Raw genomic sequence first — 20,746 nt, 5'->3', positions numbered from 1 at the left:
CACTGGTGAACACTTTAACTGTGGGATGTTTAAGGAAGTTTTGCATTAGATGCATAATGACTGTATATGTTATTAACTGAAAAATCGCCACATCAGACACCACCTTACCTTTCACTGCACTGATGTACTTCACCTCTAACTTGCATGTTTTGTCAGTATTTGAAACAACATGATAAATGGCATCAGATGTGGTAGATATGTTATGTATATATATATATATATATATATATATATATATAGGGAGAAGTATGTTACCCTTCCCTTCTGCCCACACTTGTACACAACACTTACCCAAAATCACAGGGCTTCCTGGTGATGAAATCTTGAGAGCTTAGTCACATCTGTGGTTGCAGATTGGATCCGGTGGGTTTCCAGGGCACTTGGGAAGGGGCTGAGGTTCCAGGTTTACTAGCTTTCCGGGACCAAGGCAGAATCAGTTTGTGCAAACCTGAGAGACGGGTTCCAAATAAAAGGCCAGTTTTGTCCTCTTTGAAAGACTGTTTTATCCTATTCATTAGGCCAATTTGTTGTGTTCACGTTGTCAGCTCGTCTTTGTTTTTTTTCTCACCTACGCTGCAATGTGTCCGTACATGCCTTTTGTCAGGTGTGGAGGCTTTTTTTTTTTTTTTTTTTTTTTTAAGAGGAAAACGTGTAGCTGACTGTCACCTTCAGCTCAGTCCATCACTGAAGCCAAAGCTTGCCTGTCAGCAGCAGCAGCGGCTCTGTTGTGCAGCTCAGCGGCTCTCCTCTGCTTCTCCTCCCTCTTCTCTTCTTCCCTTGCTCCCTGTCCTCCAACTCTATTGCAATCCAGGAACTGAGATGTGATCCCAATGCGGCTTCCTCGGTAATAAAGAGAATCTCTTCTGAGGACGGGTTTTGTCATCTTAATTGTTTGTTCTGGGCACATGTGACTTCAAACAGCCCCTGCGTCGCTTTTATTATCTTGGAACAATATGAACTCCTGTTTTGCGCGTTTGGTTTAACGATCCACAGAGCCCGTCAGTCCATCATTTGTCAGTTATTATAAACACAAGATTTAACGATACAACACGGATTCTGTATTGTTAATCATGCCGATTACTGATATTGAGATGAGGATAATTATGAAGGTGATGCCAACTCTGAGCAGCACACAAACAGACTGCACATTGCGCGCACTAAAAACCACAAAGGCATCAAAATAAACATCCCAGAGGTATTTACAGGCGAAATCCGGAGTATGTGCAGCAGCATATGAGCAATATCTGATTCGTGCACATTTTTTTACGCGTTCCTCATTTCTCGTTAGATTAAAATCTTGGAAAGCGTCACCCTGCGTGGCATAACGACGTCCCCATAATCCAGAAATTCATAACGAGAGGGGGGGGGGGATCTGGTGCCAAATTGACGCGGTGTCCTTTGCGCTCTTGCACGTCCGTCGCAGCTAATTTTTGATTGAACGGCGGTGCGTGAAAAAGAGGTGCTGGGTGAAGCGGAGAAGTCTCTCCCTCGAGGGCGGAGATAGATGGACCGAAACAGAAACCACCGCCTCCAAAAAGGCAGGCGAGTCCGCCCTGCGCTCCACCATCTCTGGAGTTTGTAACAGCCTAAAATAAAACGAAGCGATGACGGGGCCCCTGCCGCCCACTGCGCCCAATAATTAAGATGGAAATGAGGTTGGAGACCACAACAAAGTTCGTTCAAGTTGCTTTTTAATGTCTCGTACAGATTTCTGTGTTAATAAGGCTCGTTTGCAAAACATCCATAAACTTATTTTTAGCCGGCAGAAAGTGGGAATGTGGTGCTTTCTATATTTTGGGAACACATATTCATCAATATTTCATGTAAACATTTTAATAAGGTAGTGCTCTCAGCTGAGAGGTGTTTTTGGAAACAAACATGGCGGATGGATGGTAAGAAACAACTTATTATGTTATTATCTGTCATTGGCAGTCATTGGCAATACAGATGTCTGATAAGAAGTCAGGGACCAATGGAGCCAAGGCTGGATTACCAACGAGGCAAAGCAGGGGCCCCCCAGAGACCCTGGCTCACTGTGTGGCAACTGGTTTGTAGTAAATGAACTAACTTTGTCTTGGAAAATGGGAATATGAACAACTAAATCAAAACTTTTATTATTCAAATAATATTTCAGCCTATTTCTGCGCCTGAAGATGGGTCTGATTTAACACAGATGAAACTAAGTTAACTCAAACTATAAAAACAAATTAAAAGATCCATCTTAATACAATATTAATATACCCATATGTGCATTAAAAAAGTTAATGGTCACTGTAATTATTTCTACTGTTCATAGTGGTTGTAAAGAATGATCAAAACGATAGCAGCAGAGGCAGAGATATCCAGAAACACTGCATCCTACATTTCCCATACTGCAACTCAATAGCATCTTTTGTCAGACTTGCCCTGTCTGGCAAACTCACATTTCTTTCAAACATGCTGGTTTGTTACCCAAGGCATCCTGATAAAAGCCATACAAGAAAATTGTGCAACTGTTCTCACAGGCTGAGTAGCACTCGCCATGACAACTGAACTGATCTTCATATGTAAAACACAGACTGTATATAAAGATGGACGTGGCGAAGTCGGTTTGCATCGGAGCCAGTCTGAAGTCCAGAGTTGCAGCTTATGGTCGGCTCCATCTTTTTAAACCAAATCGGAGCAAAATGACCACCAGCACATTTATTAGAGGGCCTGAATTTAGAAATTGAAACCATAATGACTCATTGAAAAAAAACTGACTTAGTATTTCTAGAGAGGAGTTGTCACTTTTTGAATGGGGAGTCAATTGGTGCCAGAACCTAGCGGCCGACGGTTGCACTGAACTTCAAGGTGCTTCTGCATTATCCTCAGCCTCAAGCTGCTTGATGTTAAATCAATAAAGTGCTCCTTCAAGTTCACTTGAAGCAAATATGAGGGTTCAGCAGTCTTGCAGTCTTTATCTTCTTCTTCTTTGTGGTTGGACAGTGTTTCTTTGCTGAGCTGCAGTGGAGGTACAGTAACACAAAAAGGCAATTTCACACTGAAAAGACTGAAAACTTTGGAAGATAAACACTTGATTTGAGTAACTCAGACTGATGAAGTCTCATATAGCTTTGGCTGCATTTCAGAATGTATTTTTGCACAGGATGAGGATTTTGACTTTCATCCCTCATTGAGTCCTGCTAGGGAGAGAGGAGGGATAACAGCAACGACCAACAACTCTTTTATATGTGCATGTATGTATTGTTTTAACAACAGACTTTAAAAAATGTGAACCCATCCTTTACAGTGCCTTAGTGATGTTTTTTTTTGTGTTGAAAACAACCCTGATATCTCAAACACGGGAGAAATCAAAGTCTGCGGGTGACTCATTTGGATTTTAATAGTCTGTAATCTGTTTTATTCTGGTCACTGAAAAACCGCCAGACAGTCCAACAAAACTGTTGCGGAAGTGTGGAGGCAACAGCAATTGTTCTGTTTCAAAGGGATTTTTATTTTGATATCTGCTATGTAAACATGTTATATAAATGCGTATTGCTAATTGTTAAATCCTGAATGTGTCATCATTTCGTGGGCACATATAAAGAAGGCGTGACATAAATCCCTGATAAAGAAGGCGTAACCCCCTTAGAGGATTGTTGTTTTTTTTTTAATTCTGTCTCTGTATCATAAACATGAGACTGATGGTAAATTGCGGCTCGAAAACGATCAGAAAACGGAGACGTGACATAATGATAACCTTTTTTTCTAAATGGTAATAATCCTCTGAATGAATCATTAAAAGGTTTGATCTGTTAAAAATACACCAACAAGAGGATAAACTGGCAGCGTTAAAACAGAAAACAGATTAACATTTGTTTGTTTTCACAGTTTATAGACACAATCTGTGACACGACTGTACTTTACGCTTTTTGTGAAACGATGAATGAGTTGCTTAAATTATCTGTTCTTTATGCATTGCTCTTTTTTATCTTCATAATCTAAGGTGGATTTATAATATGACTGATCGAAGCTGCACCGAACACAAGAGAAGATTTGATAAAAACCAGATGGGAAGCTGATGTCAAAGCCTAACTTGGGACACTGGATAGACGGCACAGGCAGTCTTCAAAAAATATAGACTGGAAATGTCACATCCCCACTCTTTAATTCTCAAGCCTCACTCACTCAATCACTCACTTACACACACACGCACAAACACACACACACATCTCCATGGAAACTGATAAAAGAATTGCTGGTGTGCAAAAAAAGAAGAGATGGACAGAAGCGTATACAAGAACTTGGACGGTCAGCAAGAAACACATTTATGGCAGACATGAAAAACATGAGGGATCTATAAGCAGAAATCAATCAAGAAAATGCTAAATCAATCTGGTTATGATGTCAAAAATACTCAAGGAATATGATACTCATGCAAACCTTTCGAATCCAGCATCATAAAACGCTCTAAACCACAATTAAAGAGCGGCTCAAATGCAACTTTCTGCTTAATTACAGGCCGAACATTTTGATGAGAGCTCGGCTCAAACCGCCCGAGACAAACACGGCGAGCTGATAGATTTTTGAGTAAATATGAAGCAATCACAGTTACGGGGACGTTGCAGATAGCAGAACAGAGAGGAGGGTGGGCAAGAGAAGAGGGGAGAGGACAAGGGAAGGAGTACAGCACAGAGTACAGCACAGTACACCACCTACACTCGTCGCCATGGCAACTACCACACTAGAACGAGTGAAAATGCAGTTGCCTTCTCTTCCTATTCTGAAAAATGTTCAATTGGTACCATATGCGCTTGTGCAGTATGTGGGAGACAAAGCTTTCAGCGTTGTGTTGTTGCATATGATATGAGAAGTATTTCAGAAGTATTCGGTTATAATTCCTCCCCTGCGAGGATAAATATTTTAACGGCATACGTTACATCCATCTATCCACCAGAGATGCTGGCTTAGCCTGACACTGAATTAATCACCATGGCTTTAAGGGATAACTTGTTATTTTTGAATTCATGTTATTTTTTCTCTCTCTCTCTTTGCTAAAGCAAGTGACACAGTGTGTGGGCAGCAGTTTCTTTCAAACAAGTATTTAGGTTGATAGAATTGAGAAAGGCAGGATAAAATAAATTCCATCGTCAAATGAGGGTCCTGTTGTCGGAGAAGATAAAGTGACACCACAACAACTTGAAACCTTTCAACACGGGTTTGTGTTACTCTGTCAAAGTCGAGGATGCCAGAGCGGTTTGATTTATTGGGTGTTATTGAGGAAGAACGTGTGTATAATTTGTCCTTAATTACATCTTGAGTTTAACCATAAAAAGGCTAATGAAATAATTTGAGATAATGTGTCTTTGCTACATCCATCACTCCTCTGTGTGGGCCTTTCATCCTATTCTGGACTTGATTTGCTTTCTCAAAATGGCTTGTTTAACTGCCAACGTGCTGCTGTTAGCATAACTAGACGTTCATCCTACTAGCAAATAAATGATTCAAATTGTGGTGTTTAGTCACGTCAGTATGAAGGGATCTGCTTTGTCTAGTCCGTGTTAATTTGCGGGGCAGACTGTCATGATTAATACAAAAGTACAATCGGTCTGTCTGTCAACTCAGCATATGACAAATAGATGAGGTCGGTCGTCGGACAGCCCACCAGTAAGACGTCCAGATGGCCGATTCATCCGCCTCTGCTCTTCACTTCACCAGCATTTTTTTTTTGCATCATGACAGACAGCATCTGACTGCCTGAACAGAGACGTACATTTGATCTTTATACCTGGCATCACTGGAGAAGTCTGGTTTATCACAGGACTCTTGTTCTCACCACTGGAGGTATAAAGTCCTCATCGGAAATGTGAGGTTTTGGTCTTTATGATAACTTACATCTGTGTGAATACCTGTTGTATAATAGATTATTCATGTATTCCCTCAAGCAAATAAGTGTCTTAGTAATAGCTATATTTAACACTATACTACAAGAAATTAACATAATTGTTTTGTATCGGCAGGGAATGATGCAACACTTGTGATGCTGTGGATTGTCACTGCCAATTCAATTTAAAGAGACAGCAAAACGTTTTTCTAAAATGTATTATACATTAATTTTTTTGTTTTTAGAGGTGTTAGTGGAGCTGCAATACACAATAGTTTTTATTCTTTCCAGCTGTGACCAGCTCCTCCATTTTTTTGTGCATTTTCTTGCATTATGGGAGAAGAGTGTAGATCAAAAGCATACTCAAAAAAGAAAAGGTATACTTTATTTTGTCACTTTTCCTGTATGAACAACCCAAATACTCAAAAATCTATTTAGGATTAGTGTGAGTATGGAGTTGGGACACAGCTCATGTCTTTGTCAGGTCATCCTGGCAAATGAGGTTCTACTTTAAAGGACGGGTTCATAATTTGCCAAGTCTGTCTTTTAAACAACAGTCAGATGCCCAAATGAACATTGACACATTTTTATTGCTGTAGTCATTCCTCCTGTTCATAGTGACCATTCAGAGATCCCTTCATAATGCACTGTCAATGTGAGTGATGGGGGACAAACTCCACAGTCGTCCTTCTGCGCAAAAATGAATTTAAAAGTTTATTTGAAGATAATAATAATAATAATGAGGCTTCAACTGTCCAAATTAGTCAAATGAAGTCAATATCTTCCATTTTTGTTCCAAAATCCCTCTTATACTGTCTTTCCACTATAGCTGAACTCATATGGACACCTGACTGTTGAAAATATATGAACCTATCCTTTAGGTTATAAAAGGAAACTTCTATTTTTCCATTTTTCTATCTATTGTTTCCCATCAATCCACCAAACAGACTATGTTTAAAGAACATATGACGTGAGTACAGTAGTAGAGCTTACAAATGAGGGATACTGGTTCTACATGAGAGCGTGCTAAATGCATTTTCTCTTTACTGCACAATCAAAGAGCAGCTGACAAGTAAAGAACTGTAAATTATTCTTATGCTTTCATTGCATCAACTGCCAGGTTACTTAAGGGACAGAACAAAAGCCGCGGTTGACTGCTTGGCGAGATGCTCTGCTCAACAACATCAGGACAATACAGGAACAGCATGAGAAAATCCACTTGAGTGCAACATGATCCTTTTGGCAGCGATGTCAAATCTGAATTTTGGGAGCATTCCTGCACAAGTGAAAAATTGTGCATGAACCATCTGCTGAGGGCTAAACTGACTCGGAGGCAAGCTCAGCAGGATTTGTACCTGAAACTGCAAAATAATTCAAGGTTGCCTTCACCAGTCAGCCTTGACGCCGCCATCCTCATCGATCGTGTTGCCGGCTGAAGTATTAATGACAAAACTGCCAAACTCAAGCTACAAAAAAACACATATTTTTCCTAATAATATAAATGATGTGATAGGAACTTACTGTATTGTATGTCAAGAGTGTTATTTTTTACCATAGACTATTTTAGGCACTGAAATCTGTGACTAAACGTTATTTTTGTTTCCCAGTGGGATTTTATGTAACAGGCAGGCAGAGATGGCCACAAGCTACTGGACACGGTGATTTTTGTTCACTGTGAGAGGGGTCAAAGGTGCCAGGACTCAGTGGTGTTACGGGCAACTCTGTAACTCTGTGATTGTACCCTGAGAGAACAAATATAGAAAATCTAATTAAGGCCTTGGAGGGATCAACATGGCAGTATTGTTCGCTGCGACACTCGACACTGGAGCTCAAACAATTTTCTGCTATTAACCAGGAACAGAAATATAATAATAGCTTCATAACCAGCTTTATCTCAAAATGCTGGTAAATTTCCTGTCAGGCTACATTTAGATACTGTAATGTTTTTTGATTGTGTGCCAAATGTTATATCACACCGGATATCTACACACTGAGGCAGTGAGCAGTTTGTGGGAATATAAACTAAAATCTAAACGAGTATCTATCAGACTGATTTTTTTTTAACCCTGATGAGAGATCAAGAGAGAGTGAGGATATTTTAAGTAAGGGGGGGAAATACAAACCATACAATGTCTTAAATATTTTAATGCTTATTGATCTGCTCAATTTTAGCACTGGGAAGTTGCTGGGAGAAATTATAGCTCAGAATGTTTTGATCGATTTACACAGTCAAACTAATTTGTCAGATACAGGCAGCAAATATAACTCCTGGGCACAGTTCTCCTAAAATGATCTCATGTGATTCAGTAATGAGGCTGAACTGTATATGAAATTAAGTTTTGATATTGTGATATTTTTTCATTCTCAGTAAACTAAGGTTAAATTAGCTTTAATGACAAAAAAGATCCCACTGTACAGGTAGAATCAGGTAGGTTTGTGAGGCCTCGATGCTCCTCTGAGAGATTCAGGAAGTCCTTTGTACCTGCTGCAGTCAAGTTTTTTAATGAACATCGTTGCTGACTGTCATCGTTGATGTTGATTATCAGACAATGATGATAATCTGATGTTGAGGACTGTATTGGTGGATGTATTGAGGATTGTGGTAATGTTGACGTCCATGAATATGTTGATGTCGTGTCATACAGCCACATTGATGTTTACACTATTTATTATGCTGCTGTGCTTTCTATATTGTACTGCCTTGAGATGTGATTGCCTTTTTACTTGTTGTTTATTGTTACTTGTTATTTACTGTCCTACCTGATGTTTGTCCTATTTGTATGGTGGCACTGTTTCTCCCCTAAGGGACTAATAAAGTATTTCGTATGGTAAATCATTTTTTTCTTATCAAACATAATTATAAAATGTTGATGTTAAATGAACAAATCCCTCCCGACAGTCTGACGCTTTTGTGTTTAGTGTGTTTACAAAATACTTAGTACAGTGCAGCTGTTGCTTCAGTGTTTGATGTTAATGAAAGGTTTTACAGACCAGACTTCATGGAAATAGTAAATATAAATTATTTCAAGTGTCAAATATTTATTTTTTCTTGAGAAATATGTACATTTGTAGAAAGCAAAAGTTTTAAACAGTAACAAAAATGGCATTTTATAAAAACAAAAAAAAAATGTGAAGGCAAGTCAGATTTTTTTATCCACTCAACCTGGATTTGTCATTCAAGGCGTTAAAGGTGTGATGTGTAGAATTTAGTGGCATCTAGCAGAACAGACTTGGCAGAAATGGAATATAAAATTCATAAGTATGTTTTAATTATTGTATAATCACCTGAAATTGTTGTGTTTTCTTTACCTCAGAATGAGCCCTTTTATATCAACATAGGGCACAGATCCTCTTCCACGGAGCCCACCATGTTTCTACAGTAGCCCAGAAAAGACAAACCAAACACTGGCTCTAGAGAGGAAATTTCTTCGCAGCTACTGTAGGTTCTCCTACAGGCTTGGAAGAGGATGAGAGAGGAGGGAGGGGGTATTCAGTTGGTTGCATTCTGCAAGCTCACCACTAGACGCCACTAAATCCAACACACTGCACCTTTAATCTACAAAATAAACCTTATACACAGAAACATCACAAATAAGACTTTTGTTCTTTGCAGTTTAAGGGAATGCCTGATTTGGTTGTGTTAATGTTTGTTTGTTGTGTACTTGTAAATCATTTTGTATGGTGAGCAGTAGTACTGAAAATATTCACAAAATATTACATTGACTGCTCAAATCACAACCCAAAATGTTTTGTTTTTCCTGTAATTTCCTGGTGCTGGGAACATTTTGTATGGATGGAGTCAGAAGTAGACGTAGACAATTGTTTGTCTTGTAAAGAAAAAGTATTCATGGTGTCAGGCAGCAACTGGTTGTAGTTTTCCGTCATGTTACTCAGTCAAGTCACTCTACCAGAACTACGAAATCTAAAAAAGAAACACAGGTCTATTTCCAAAATTCTGCGTGAAAGTAATCTATGTTGCAACAGCGCTCTGCTTGACCAACATTTTCTGCCGAGCACCCTTAGTTGTTGTGGAGTCAAGTCCCGTCGCCCCTCCCGAAGTGTTTGGAAATCCATGAGCAGCCACGTATTTACGGTACGCCTCTCGGATGATGCGGAAGGCTCGTGTGTTAGCATAAGGGATATCAGTTACTGGGTCTCGGTACAGTGCGGCCTTGTGGGTGACTGGACAAACCTCCTGGACAGGAAGCTGAGGACTTGACTGTGCGCTGGGTGGGAAGCCTGCCTCAAACGCTTCGTCATCACTGAACGTTATGTAGGTGCGGGAACACAAGCCTCCGGCGGGCTGCTGGGAAGGTGTGGAGGGATTTGGCGGAGCAGTCTGAGGAACGTCCTGATCCAACCTTTGGAAAAAATACAGGTATTACAAATATTATCGTTTTTCCATAACCATTTTATATGCTGATGATCTGTGTAAGATTAGCATTTTTTGCTAAATGTGTTCTTGTTTTCTCATCTTAACTTTTTGTTTTAGTAAAATGAAATATTTGGTCAAGGGTTTTAAGAGCTCAAGTGAAATGAAGCACTACAATTTTCACAGCAGGAGAACTGAAAATGTAATAAATCTCCTTATATAACTACTAATCATGGGCGTACAATGTTTTGGTATTTGATCATCTAAAAAAGGGGTGAAATACGTTTATGGTCAAAGCATTTGAAGCAAAATATTGTTTTCCACTGAGCAGATTACTTCAAACAAACCCAAAAACTGTATAAAGCGGTTCAAAAAGGTCAGTATTCTCTCCGCCAAATTATTTCCGAAGCCAAATAAGTCCAGCAGGAGATTATACGTACCCTTCAACATCAACATTTTCTTCTTTTAGGACTGAGTGAGACACAAGGGGCATGAGGACTGAATGATAACGGATGGTCGGTCCTTCGAAACGACGCTTCTTATGGACTTGTTTCTTCTTGTCCGCCTCCAGACGTTCATAGTTTTCTATAAACAGAAAGTAAAATGAAATGTGGCATTCCTATTTTAAATGTGTATTGTAATCAAGTGAAACATTTTGAGGCGATATATGGATATGCACATATTCATTATTAATTTGGTAACATTTCAAAAGCAATGAACTGGTAAATTAATTATTCAGTTAAATTAGTATATAGTGAACTTACTATTTCCATTGTCATTTATTTATGTTTGTGCAATGATATTTCTGTGATTCTTGCTTTATTTGTAATAAAAACCCTCTGATAAAGTTATACTGTTATTGTACAAAAAGCAATGTAAAAAAAACAAAACTGGCCATGATAAAATCAGATAAATGATCACGTTACTGACTGTAACATATCATAAACTGAAGATTTAGCACATGTATGCTCTACTGAAGACAAATATAACTTTTTTGTACAAATTATCTCATTACATATCAAGTAACGTGACGGCCCAAACACTTTAAGGTCTGTGTAGCAACAGCCTTAAGCCTGAAACATTATAATACCTAGCGATCGAATGTTGATCTCGGCCGTTATCTTGGCCTCAGCCAGCAGTTCTTCTTGGGTTAGGGGCCGGTCACGGTGGGCACCTCTCCGTCGCCTAGGTGCATCCTGTCGCTCTTGCAAGCGCAGATTGGTCTTCCGAGTGTGTTCACTGGTGGACTGTCGCACAGACTTCCGAGCTAAAGATGGATGAATAACTCCAATTAACCCAAACAAAGGAGTTGTTGTGTACAAAAACTCTTTACACCAGTCTCCACGGACATGGTGGCTTTTTCTGATGCTGTTGTAATGTAATCATGGTGTGCTTATGATGTGATGGAACAATTTAAGTGTTTTTTGCATTTTGAATTTATGAAAAGGTATCTGTAGCAATCTTACTCTCGCCAAAATCTTGAAATTCTTGCGGAATCCTCCTTTTGAGCTCCACTTTAGCTTTCTCGGTCTTCTTTGTTTCCTCAGAGGGTCTTTTGGGTTTGGGCTTTGCCACCTTTATAGGTTCCTTGGATTAAACAAAGACAAAAAGCCATCTATTTAATAAATATATTACAAACAAGCAAACTTTTCTGAAAGAAAGTTAGAAATGCCTGCTTATGACCATAACATAACAGATTCTAATTCAACAACCACAAATGAAATTGTGGTGGCAAAGCTAAATCAACAACTCTTACTGCTCCCTCAGCTGCAGTTGAGATGATGGTATTTGGCATCTACTGCTGCAGAGCAATAATGGTAAAAAGCAGCTACAAAAGGGTTTATGTGTGCAATAGTATGAATGTAAATGAGGCTGAAAAAGAGCATATATGGTCAGGAATATTCTTCACCAGATAAAGCAGGGATAAATATACACAAGAGGAAAGATTTAGGTGAAGTTAATTAAATTAATTAATTAAGTCAGACAGTTCCTGAAATTACTGTCACTACCTTATATGCTTTCGTGACAACTCGACTTTTCCTCCGAGGCGCGTCCTCCTCCTGGTCGCTGTCTGGCTCGTCACCCTCATCAATGTCAAAATCACTGTCCACCTCATCCTCTGTGTCTGAATGTTCTCCATGATACTCGTCATCTCCTGATTCCTGAAGGGAAAGCAAAGGGACACACAATTTAGCTTGAAATGTATGAAATACAATAAAATAGAAGCTAATCAGGCTAGAGTAGTGTAATGTTGTATGGCTAAATTAAGTTCTGCAATGTGCATGTTTGCTGTTAAAAAAAATTTAATTTAAATTTAAATCTGTGAGATTTTATGAGGGAGACTCTTTCCCATATAATGAGCATGTTTATTTTTAATTCAGCTGATACAGCTACTAACACTCACTCTCCTACAGCACAAACACATACAGAGAGGAAACTCGAGAGCAATTTATAAGAATTTAATACAGGCTGCATCAGGCTCATGGGGTGTATTTACAAGGGGTAGACGAAATAATATCAACACCTCACGTACCAGAACATAAACTCTGATGAAGCTTCATCACATCCACAAAAGAAGTTGATCATTTTAAGCTAAATGCCATATAGCAGCAGTTTTAAAGAGTCCTGGAAATCTGCATTTTGGGTGAGTTTTCAAAGCAACTCGAAGAGCTCTGAGGAAGCAGAATAATCTGTCCCTAAATATTAAGTGCATACGTAAGAGAAAACCTGCAATTTATTTATTTATTTGTGACATGTAGATCATGACAACATATGCAAACACATGCAAACTGCAGTGACTAAGAGTAACATATTTAAAATACTTAACTGACAGTCAGAAGTTGAAAATATTTGAGTGACATTATTAATCAGATTAGCCTTCAAATCCAAGTATGTGTACAGGCATGATCACACAGTTTTATCACAGATGACTGAGGTGTCACAGGATTTGTTTGTGATTTTTCATCCAGTTATTTTTCATCAAACTCAAAACTGAGATGAACGTCAGAGCAGCCGGTGCTAAACCCTCCTACACAAGTTGACCCTTGAACCAGCAGCTGTTTGAAGAAAATTAGCTAGACTGTAAATTGAGAAAACAAATCTGCATCGTAACGCCTGAAATTAAGTTACCACATTATTAAATGATAGTGTATAATGTTGTCACACAATACAGCTTAAGTCTTTCTTCTCACTGTGTGTGTGTGGGAGTGTCGGAAGAGAGGCTGACACTCATCTGGCCTTCATAACTTTGTTGGCTCTAAAATGAACTGAAAGGATATTTTGGAGTCATGGTGACAGTTTCGGATGAATCACCCTGGCATGGTGGTTTTGATGACCAGGGCTGCTGCAAGCCTTAATGGACTGTACATTGTGCAGACTGATTCCATGTTGGACACCTGTGACAGCTTTACTGGATGGTTGAACTTCATATATTTTTCTCCTTTTTTTGTGGACCTATTCATAGATTTGAGAAACCAAAGCTAACAGGACTTTGTCCCAGTCTCCAAAACCTGCAGTCTGCTGAGCATTTTATGCCAACCCTGCTATTGAACATGATCTTCTCACACAATATTATTTATTTTGTTGATAATGGCAGGCATGGAGGCATGAGCGGGTCTTTTGGCATTGCAGAGATTTTGAGATGTAAGGGAACATACACTGAGCTGCCAGCTAAAACTGATGTAGTCTAATAAAAAGCCCTGTAATGAATTCAACCTTCATGGAGGTTTTTGATTAAATTGTTTTAAGAGGAGTCGGCTCAATTTTATGGACATTTTGGAGGCCGTAGTTTGTGATGCTGTGTGATTGTACTGCATTATAAAAACATGCTTATAATACTTGGACCACAACATTTACAGTACCAGTCAAAAGTCTGGATACCCCTCATTCACTTTAATAAGAAAGTGTGTCCAAACTTTTAACGTGTACTGTATGTAAACAAGGGATAGACTAAATATTATAAACACCTCTCAGGAACTCTCACTCTCAAACAAATTAATTGTTTTACCTATTTCCAAATGACCTATTTATTTACTACTTTATGGAGTAGTGTAAATTCAGTTTTCTTCTTATTAATGTATTTAACATATGGACCTGAGATCAATTAATCTCAGGTTTTTTCACATTTTTCCTCTGCTCAAAAATGTGTTTTGCTTCTTGTTTCTAGAGTTGAATGTTTGAGCGTCACTGTGCAAAACTGTATATGCAGAGTTTGACACTTGAAGGATGTTTTCACATTCATCTGCTGAAAGTGGAAAGTTCCTCTGAGATCATTGAAAATCCGATTTTAAGCAGTGGACCTACAAGAATGATTTGTGACTTCAAAAATAGTTTGGAAGCCAGTTCTGGTCCAATATTCAACTTACACAAGTGTGATGTGGAAACCTGAAGCCTCCAGTACACAAACACTGAGAATAGACTTCTTAGTGAAGTGGGAGACATCTTGTGTCCAGCAGTTAAACTTTTGAGATGAAATATATTTTCATATTTCTTGATTCTGGGGTTTTTAATTAGGGAGAAGGAGTTGATGTCATTTTAAGAGTTTTAATATGATAATTTAACTTTTTTTTGTGAACAAACAATATCAGACACAAATTATTATTCAAAGTAGAGTATTTTATACACATCTTAAAATATGTGTTGTTTATCAAAAGAAAATTATGGGATACAATTTATACTTTCATTCATCATTTAGTTTCTGTCTTCTTATGTGAATGGTAAAATAAATACCACATTATTTGGGCTTTCTAACTGCTTTTCTGGTCTACCTCCGATAACTAGTGTTATTAGACGTCTGTTATTGAATGTTAATGAATGATTAATTTAAAAGTAAATCACAGTTAGTTGCAATCTAATGTGACTCAGCCTCAGTAAATATAAAGCTATAGTAACAAGAGATTCAGCCAGCTTTTCAAGAGACCAATGCAAGCTGATGCTTACTTATTAGCTCACTCATGTCTTTCAATTTAATAAACGCTAACTGTTACTCACATCGTTGAAGCCTCCGTAAGTGGTCTTGTAGAACTCGTCCTCTTCTTCAGCATCCAGTAGTTTTGACATGCGATTACCAGCAGTCTTTCGGGGTTCTCGGTCAACTGCGAGAGTCATGTTTGTGATAATTTAAGTTATAGCTAAACAATGGTAGCGGGTGGGTATCTATTGAGCGCTAATGCTAACCGTTGTACACCTAATATTTGCTGTTTTGGAGGGAACTCCGTCACTTGCTGTGTTGTGTTGAATTATCTGTTGGTATCCATATTTATTTAAGTCAGAACTAAGTTTTAAAGTCACGCTAATGTGTTTTATTCTCGTATCCACTCCAGTAACATTTGCTGGAGCTAACCGCTAACTAGACTAGCCGCTACTTTCCACACATCCGGGATCCGGAGCAGGTGACGTACTTCCGGGCTACAGCGCAAAGACCGCTTTCAACTCATCAAATAGGCTATTCAATTTAAATTTGATATATATATATGTTTTACATAAATGTATTTATTAATATTTTGTTCACATGAAAATATGAATTGCTAAATCACCTGTGAATCATTATAATGTTGTCATGGAAACCAGTTACTGAGATGGTGCCTGACACTCAGAGAGCTAATATGTTGTTACCATGGAAACAATATAATTTGGATGAACCTCCTTCTGTCGGTTTAATTTGTGAGTCTTCATTATCAAGATACAGAGCAAGACATCATCATCGTTGTTGATGTTGTAATACATTTGTTACCAGTTCAATTTCTGGTGATTGTATGTTATTTTCGTTTAGATTTCGTTTTAGATTCGTTTACTTATTCGTTGTTGTACGTCTCTCCTTGTCTCACCTTATAATGCCCTGTATGTTCTGTCAATCACTTATTTTGTACTTTCAATAAGACTTTTTTTTTAAACGAAGTGTTCTTACTATGCTCTTACTAAAAGACCTTTCAGATTATGGTTAAACAACTAACAGTTAATATTATTTACAGTTAAAATAAGTCATTTATTTAACTATATGCCCTCTATAAGCCTCTCAGTTATTTCAAATCATAATTTAAATTTCATTGCTGCATTTTGCTGCAATAAGAAAACATGTAACATGTTTGAGAACTTGCTAGTTTTGTGGTTTGTGTCAGCAAAATCAGCAAATCTTTACATTTGAAAGGAAAGCAGTGAATTTTGGCATTAAAAAAAAAAAAAAAAGGCTTAAACAATTACTTGATTATCAAACCAGTTGCATGTTAGTGACTCTTTCTTGGCTATGGGGTATTTTCAGTGTCAACACACACAAAAAACTACTACAACATTTTGGAAAGCACAATAACTTTATTTTGTGCTGCAAATGAAATGCTTTATTGGGGAAATTTAAAAAAAAACTTACATTCCCTACATCCATTAAAGAGTGAGTACAGCAGTAAATATGACAATATGTATATACATGCAAAAAATATCTAATCAAATTAAGTAGATATGACATGCTAGATGCAAGTATTGTGTACATTAACCTTAATATAAGGTTAACATCCCTGTTACTATATTATGGTTATCTCATGGCTGCTATCTGCAGACCATAATAATTATTTTTGATAAAGTGTACTATTCAAATGTGCTCTTTAGAAACCAAATGTACAAAAAATAAACAAACCATAAAGATCAGTCATATCAGACAGACCTAAACTCATTTCTTATTCATTATCTGTACTGAATTCTTAAATAGTTTCTTTATATAAACATCAAGCAATAAGCAATTAACTGAATAATTTATATCTTTACATCTTACATGCATTATGCCTATTAAATACTGCACACTTTGATTACTTTACATGCAGTCTCTGTTGTAATGAAGCTTCTGTTTTATAAAAGAGACAGACATGAAATATAAAGCTGAATAATAACGTCCATGTTTATGTTCAACGTCCCTAAAATGTAACTCGAAATCTACATGATCACATATATATTTGAATTTGAACAGTTAGCCTCTGATGGACACAAGCTAACATGCGTCAGAGATTCAATCCTAATTATAACATTTCCTGTGCCAACTCATACCAGGTGTTTAAATTGAAAAAAAGACTTTTCACTTATTGACTCATATTAGTTTCATGGTGAACCTGCTTGTCTCCGTAGAGTTGCCTGTGCCTCCATTACTGGACATTGTGCTTCGTGGCACATATGCGATTGTGGCCGTGTGTTTTATTTGCCCTTTGCTCTTACTCCAGAATAACATGAAAATGAAACATACGCTCACAGAGCTGAAAAATGAAGTGAACCCAATGGTTGCTGCTATCAGTAACGTCTTGACATCAAATGGGAGTTTCTGAGGTCCATTCACACCTGGAGAGGCAGACGGAAAGGCAAACCAACTTTTAAGACGAAAGGGGTTTTTAGAAGATGATGGAAAGCGTCGGACATGAAGGCTGACAGGAACGCTGTCATTTCCTGCTGCATTAGATGCCACACAGAGATATTTACCACTGTCTTGAGGCTGAGCGTAGCGGACCTCCAGCGAGCCATTGGAGAGAACTCGTATTCTACCAATGGGTGATAACGATCTTAGCTGTGGGTTTAGCCAGGTGACAGATGGCAGAGGGTCACCTTCTGTGTTGCAGTAAAACACCACTGTGTGTCCCTGATCAACTCTCACTTCTTGAGGTTGGCGGTTCAGAATTCGAGGCTGCCGACAGGTGAGCAAAGCTGGGAGCTCAGCTTCAGAGAAGTCTAGAAAATCCCAGCCCTGCAACTGAGCAGAGGTAGTGCAAGTTGGCGGATATCCACCAAAGTCCAGATACAGGCGCCTGTGCACCACCCACAGCAAGCGACAGTCGCATGCAAGTGGATTGTTGTCAAGTCCCAGACTTTCTAGGGTGTCCACTGAATGAAAAACACCCGTCTCGAGTGTGGTGAGAAGGTTTCTAGACACATTCAGCAGTCTGAAGCGTGCCAAGCCCTTGAATGCTCCAAGTTCAATACGCAGCAATGATCCTCCAACTAGATGGAGCTCTTGGAGCCGCAGCAAGTCACCGAGCAGGATTCCATGAATGTAGGTGATTGGATTAAAAGACAAGTCAAGGTATACAAGATATACAAGATGGTGCAAAGGGATGTAGGGGACATCACTGAGATTGCAGTGGATGATGGTGAGGGATGTAAGATTTAGGCCAAAGAGACTGTTTCCTGACAGGGTCTCCAGCCAGGGGCAATGAGATATGAAAAGTTCCTTTAGACGTGCTAGATGACGGAAAGAGTAGTTTGGCAGTGAGTTGAGGCCAAGCTGGTGAAAATGAAGGCTTCTCAGCCCACTAAGTTGTGTGAGTGCCTCTGTCGGCACAGCAGTGAGATTGCAGGCATCAAGGTGCAGCTCTTGTAGGCTAGTTAGGCCAGTGAAAGCTTGATGAGAGATGAAAACTAAATCATTTTCTGCTGCTTTTATAAACTGCAGGGCTGCTAAGTCACGGAAAGTGAAATCTAGGAAAACAAGGATCTTGTTGTCACTTATGTCAAGTAACTGCAGTTTTGTCAACCCAGCAAACGCTCCTACAGGAATAATCTTCAGGTGATTGCGAGCAAGACGCAGAGTTAGCAGGCTTTGCAAGCCGAAAAAAGCTTCCACTTCAATTATTACCAGGATGTTATCACTTAAATCCAAGTCCAAGAGATGTGTTAAAGTCTGAAACTGCTGACGCACCAGAGTCTTTATTATATTATGAGTTAAGTTCAGTAGTTTAGTGTCTTGTGGGAGACCGTCAGGCACTGTGGTAAGTTGGCCATAAGAGCAGTTCAGCTCCAGCACCGAAGTGTTGCAGCGACAGGAGTGAGGACACGGCCGGCGTGTTTCGGATGTTAATACCAGCCCTGCTGCCAACAGGTACAGAGCGCCCCAGCACAGCCTTTCGTGGACGGCAATCCCCACAAACATCTGGTGGCCTGCCTGCATGTGTAAGTAAGAGAGACAGAGAGAGAGAGACAGCAAGGAAAGGGTGTGAAAGTGATAAAACATACTGATGTCACATCATACAGGAGAAAAATAACTTTCCTTACTTAAAGTATGTTGATGGCAATTTTCTATATTTTTGTTACTGTCAACAAATCACTTGTGCAGAGCCAAACTATCAATGAATTCATCTACTTCAAATGGTGTTTGTGTATCCAAAGTCTGATCTTATTCTTCTGTGCCGTAGACCTCCACTGTTGTCCAAAAGCTATTAAAAACACATCAGTGAGCCACATCGCTGCACTGGGTGACATGTTCCTTCACCACAGAGAGTTTGGTCATGTCTATTTGTTAAGAAACGGTTCCAAAGGCTAATAAGAGAGATCACAGTTTCAGTCTCAGGAGAGAAGTTCCTTGTATGGCAGACACCACTGAGCATGTAGAGGAACGCGGTTCCATTTACAGAGCTTGTTGTGCTACATAATACAACCTCCTCACTTACTACACTGTCGATAATAAATAACTTTAGTACAAAGTCAAGAGGTTGTGATATGAAGCACAACAAGCTACTGAAGCTCTGTAAACGGAACAGTCTTACACAGAACTATTCTCCAGAGACTGAAAATGTAATCGCTGTTATTAGTCTTTGGAGCCGTTTCTAAACAAACTACCGTGACCGTAATCTTTGTGGTGAAGGAACATGTCACTCAGTGCAGCGGTGTGGCTGACTGACATGTTTTTAATAGCTTTTGGATAACAACGGAGGTCTATGGCACAGAGGAATGTAATATATCAGGCTTTGGATACACACACAATACTTGTAAGTAGAATGAGTTGGTTTGGCTCTGCACATCAGATTTGTTGACTTTAAGAAAAATATAGAAAATTGTCAAACATATCTTTTAATGTAACACAGAAATTCAAGAAGACAACCATTGTGAAGATGTGGCATTCATGAATCTTTGCTCTTGAAAATAATTGTTTTTAAAATACAAATCATATCCACAGTCGGCTATATGAACATCATTATTGTATAACAAAGCTGCATAATTAAATATTTATGTTTTTAACATTTGGCACAAGTGCTCTAAGTACATATTTGCTCTTTTCTCACCTTCTGAATAACAGGAAGTAGCTTTTCATAACCAGACAGCTGCTGATGAGGAGTTCTCTCTCTAAGGACCTACAGACACTGAAAACAGAAAACAGAAAAACATTAGATTTTGTGAGACGGTGATAATGAATCATCTTTGCCAGACTATAAATAATGATGTGCAGTTTAGAGTTATGTTGTTTATGTTATTCCAGTATTATTAATATAATATCAGAGCTGCAGAGGTAACAGTGTCATCCATCCATTCTGTCTCCTTCATCCTCATTCATTTTCATCCTCCTCATAAATTTTGACACCTGAGCCAGCTTCAGTCGAGCTTAGATTACTTTGTTACACAAACTATTATCACAAAAGGTCATAAATTAACTCTTATCTTTTGCAGTGATTGCATACATGATATCTAAAACAATACACCCATCCTAATAAGATTTCAACACACCATGTACTTGCAGAGGAGGTGTGTATAAAAGGACAACAGCTAGAAGATTTAGCTTCAGTTCCCAA

The 20,746-nt window shown here is 38.7% G+C and overlaps 3 protein-coding genes across 3 annotated transcripts in view; all 3 read right to left on the bottom strand.

Annotated features, from left to right (window-relative positions):
- syngap1a (synaptic Ras GTPase activating protein 1a) overlaps nt 1–8,277 on the bottom strand; it is a 43,823-nt gene extending 35,546 nt beyond the window's left edge. Inside the window, exon 1 of the mRNA XM_067612798.1 lies at nt 292–8,277. The gene's annotated coding sequence lies outside the window, so the exon portion shown is untranslated. The remainder of the gene's footprint in view (nt 1–291) is intronic.
- Nucleotides 8,278–8,860: 583 nt separating this feature from the next.
- On the bottom strand, nt 8,861–15,617 carry vps72a (vacuolar protein sorting 72 homolog a). Its single transcript, XM_067612800.1, has 6 exons — nt 15,207–15,617; nt 12,227–12,379; nt 11,684–11,804; nt 11,308–11,484; nt 10,658–10,802; nt 8,861–10,206 (listed from the first exon to the last, which is right to left on the bottom strand). The coding sequence occupies exons 1-6, from the start codon at nt 15,321–15,323 to the stop codon at nt 9,816–9,818; spliced, it is 1,104 nt and encodes a 367-aa protein (XP_067468901.1). The 5' UTR covers nt 15,324–15,617; the 3' UTR covers nt 8,861–9,815.
- Nucleotides 15,618–17,228: 1,611 nt separating this feature from the next.
- Nucleotides 17,229–19,116, bottom strand: LOC137198143 (leucine-rich repeat and immunoglobulin-like domain-containing nogo receptor-interacting protein 1). The gene has a single exon (XM_067611804.1). The coding sequence runs from the start codon at nt 19,111–19,113 to the stop codon at nt 17,287–17,289; it is 1,827 nt and encodes a 608-aa protein (XP_067467905.1). The 5' UTR covers nt 19,114–19,116; the 3' UTR covers nt 17,229–17,286.
- Between the last annotated feature and the right edge of the window lie 1,630 nt (nt 19,117–20,746).

Source organism: Thunnus thynnus, chromosome 15 (genome assembly GCF_963924715.1).
Source record: "Thunnus thynnus chromosome 15, fThuThy2.1, whole genome shotgun sequence".
NCBI lineage: Eukaryota > Metazoa > Chordata > Actinopteri > Scombriformes > Scombridae > Thunnus > Thunnus thynnus.
The sequence above is the reverse complement of the archived record's forward strand: the minus strand, read 5'-3'. Positions and strand labels throughout refer to the sequence as shown.

Excerpts from the sequence above, each read along its gene's own strand:
- vps72a (XM_067612800.1), bottom strand. The coding sequence starts at position 15,323 with ATGACTCTCGCAGTTGACCGAGAACCCCGAAAGACTGCTGGTAATCGC. Across the intron at positions 11,805-12,226 it reads TTGTCACGAAAGCATATAAG|GAACCTATAAAGGTGGCAAA; the intron begins GTAGTGACAGTA and ends GTTTAATCCAAG. Across the intron at positions 11,485-11,683 it reads ATTTCAAGATTTTGGCGAGA|CTCGGAAGTCTGTGCGACAG; the intron begins GTAAGATTGCTA and ends ATCCATCTTTAG.
- LOC137198143 (XM_067611804.1), bottom strand. The coding sequence starts at position 19,113 with ATGTTTGTGGGGATTGCCGTCCACGAAAGGCTGTGCTGGGGCGCTCTG.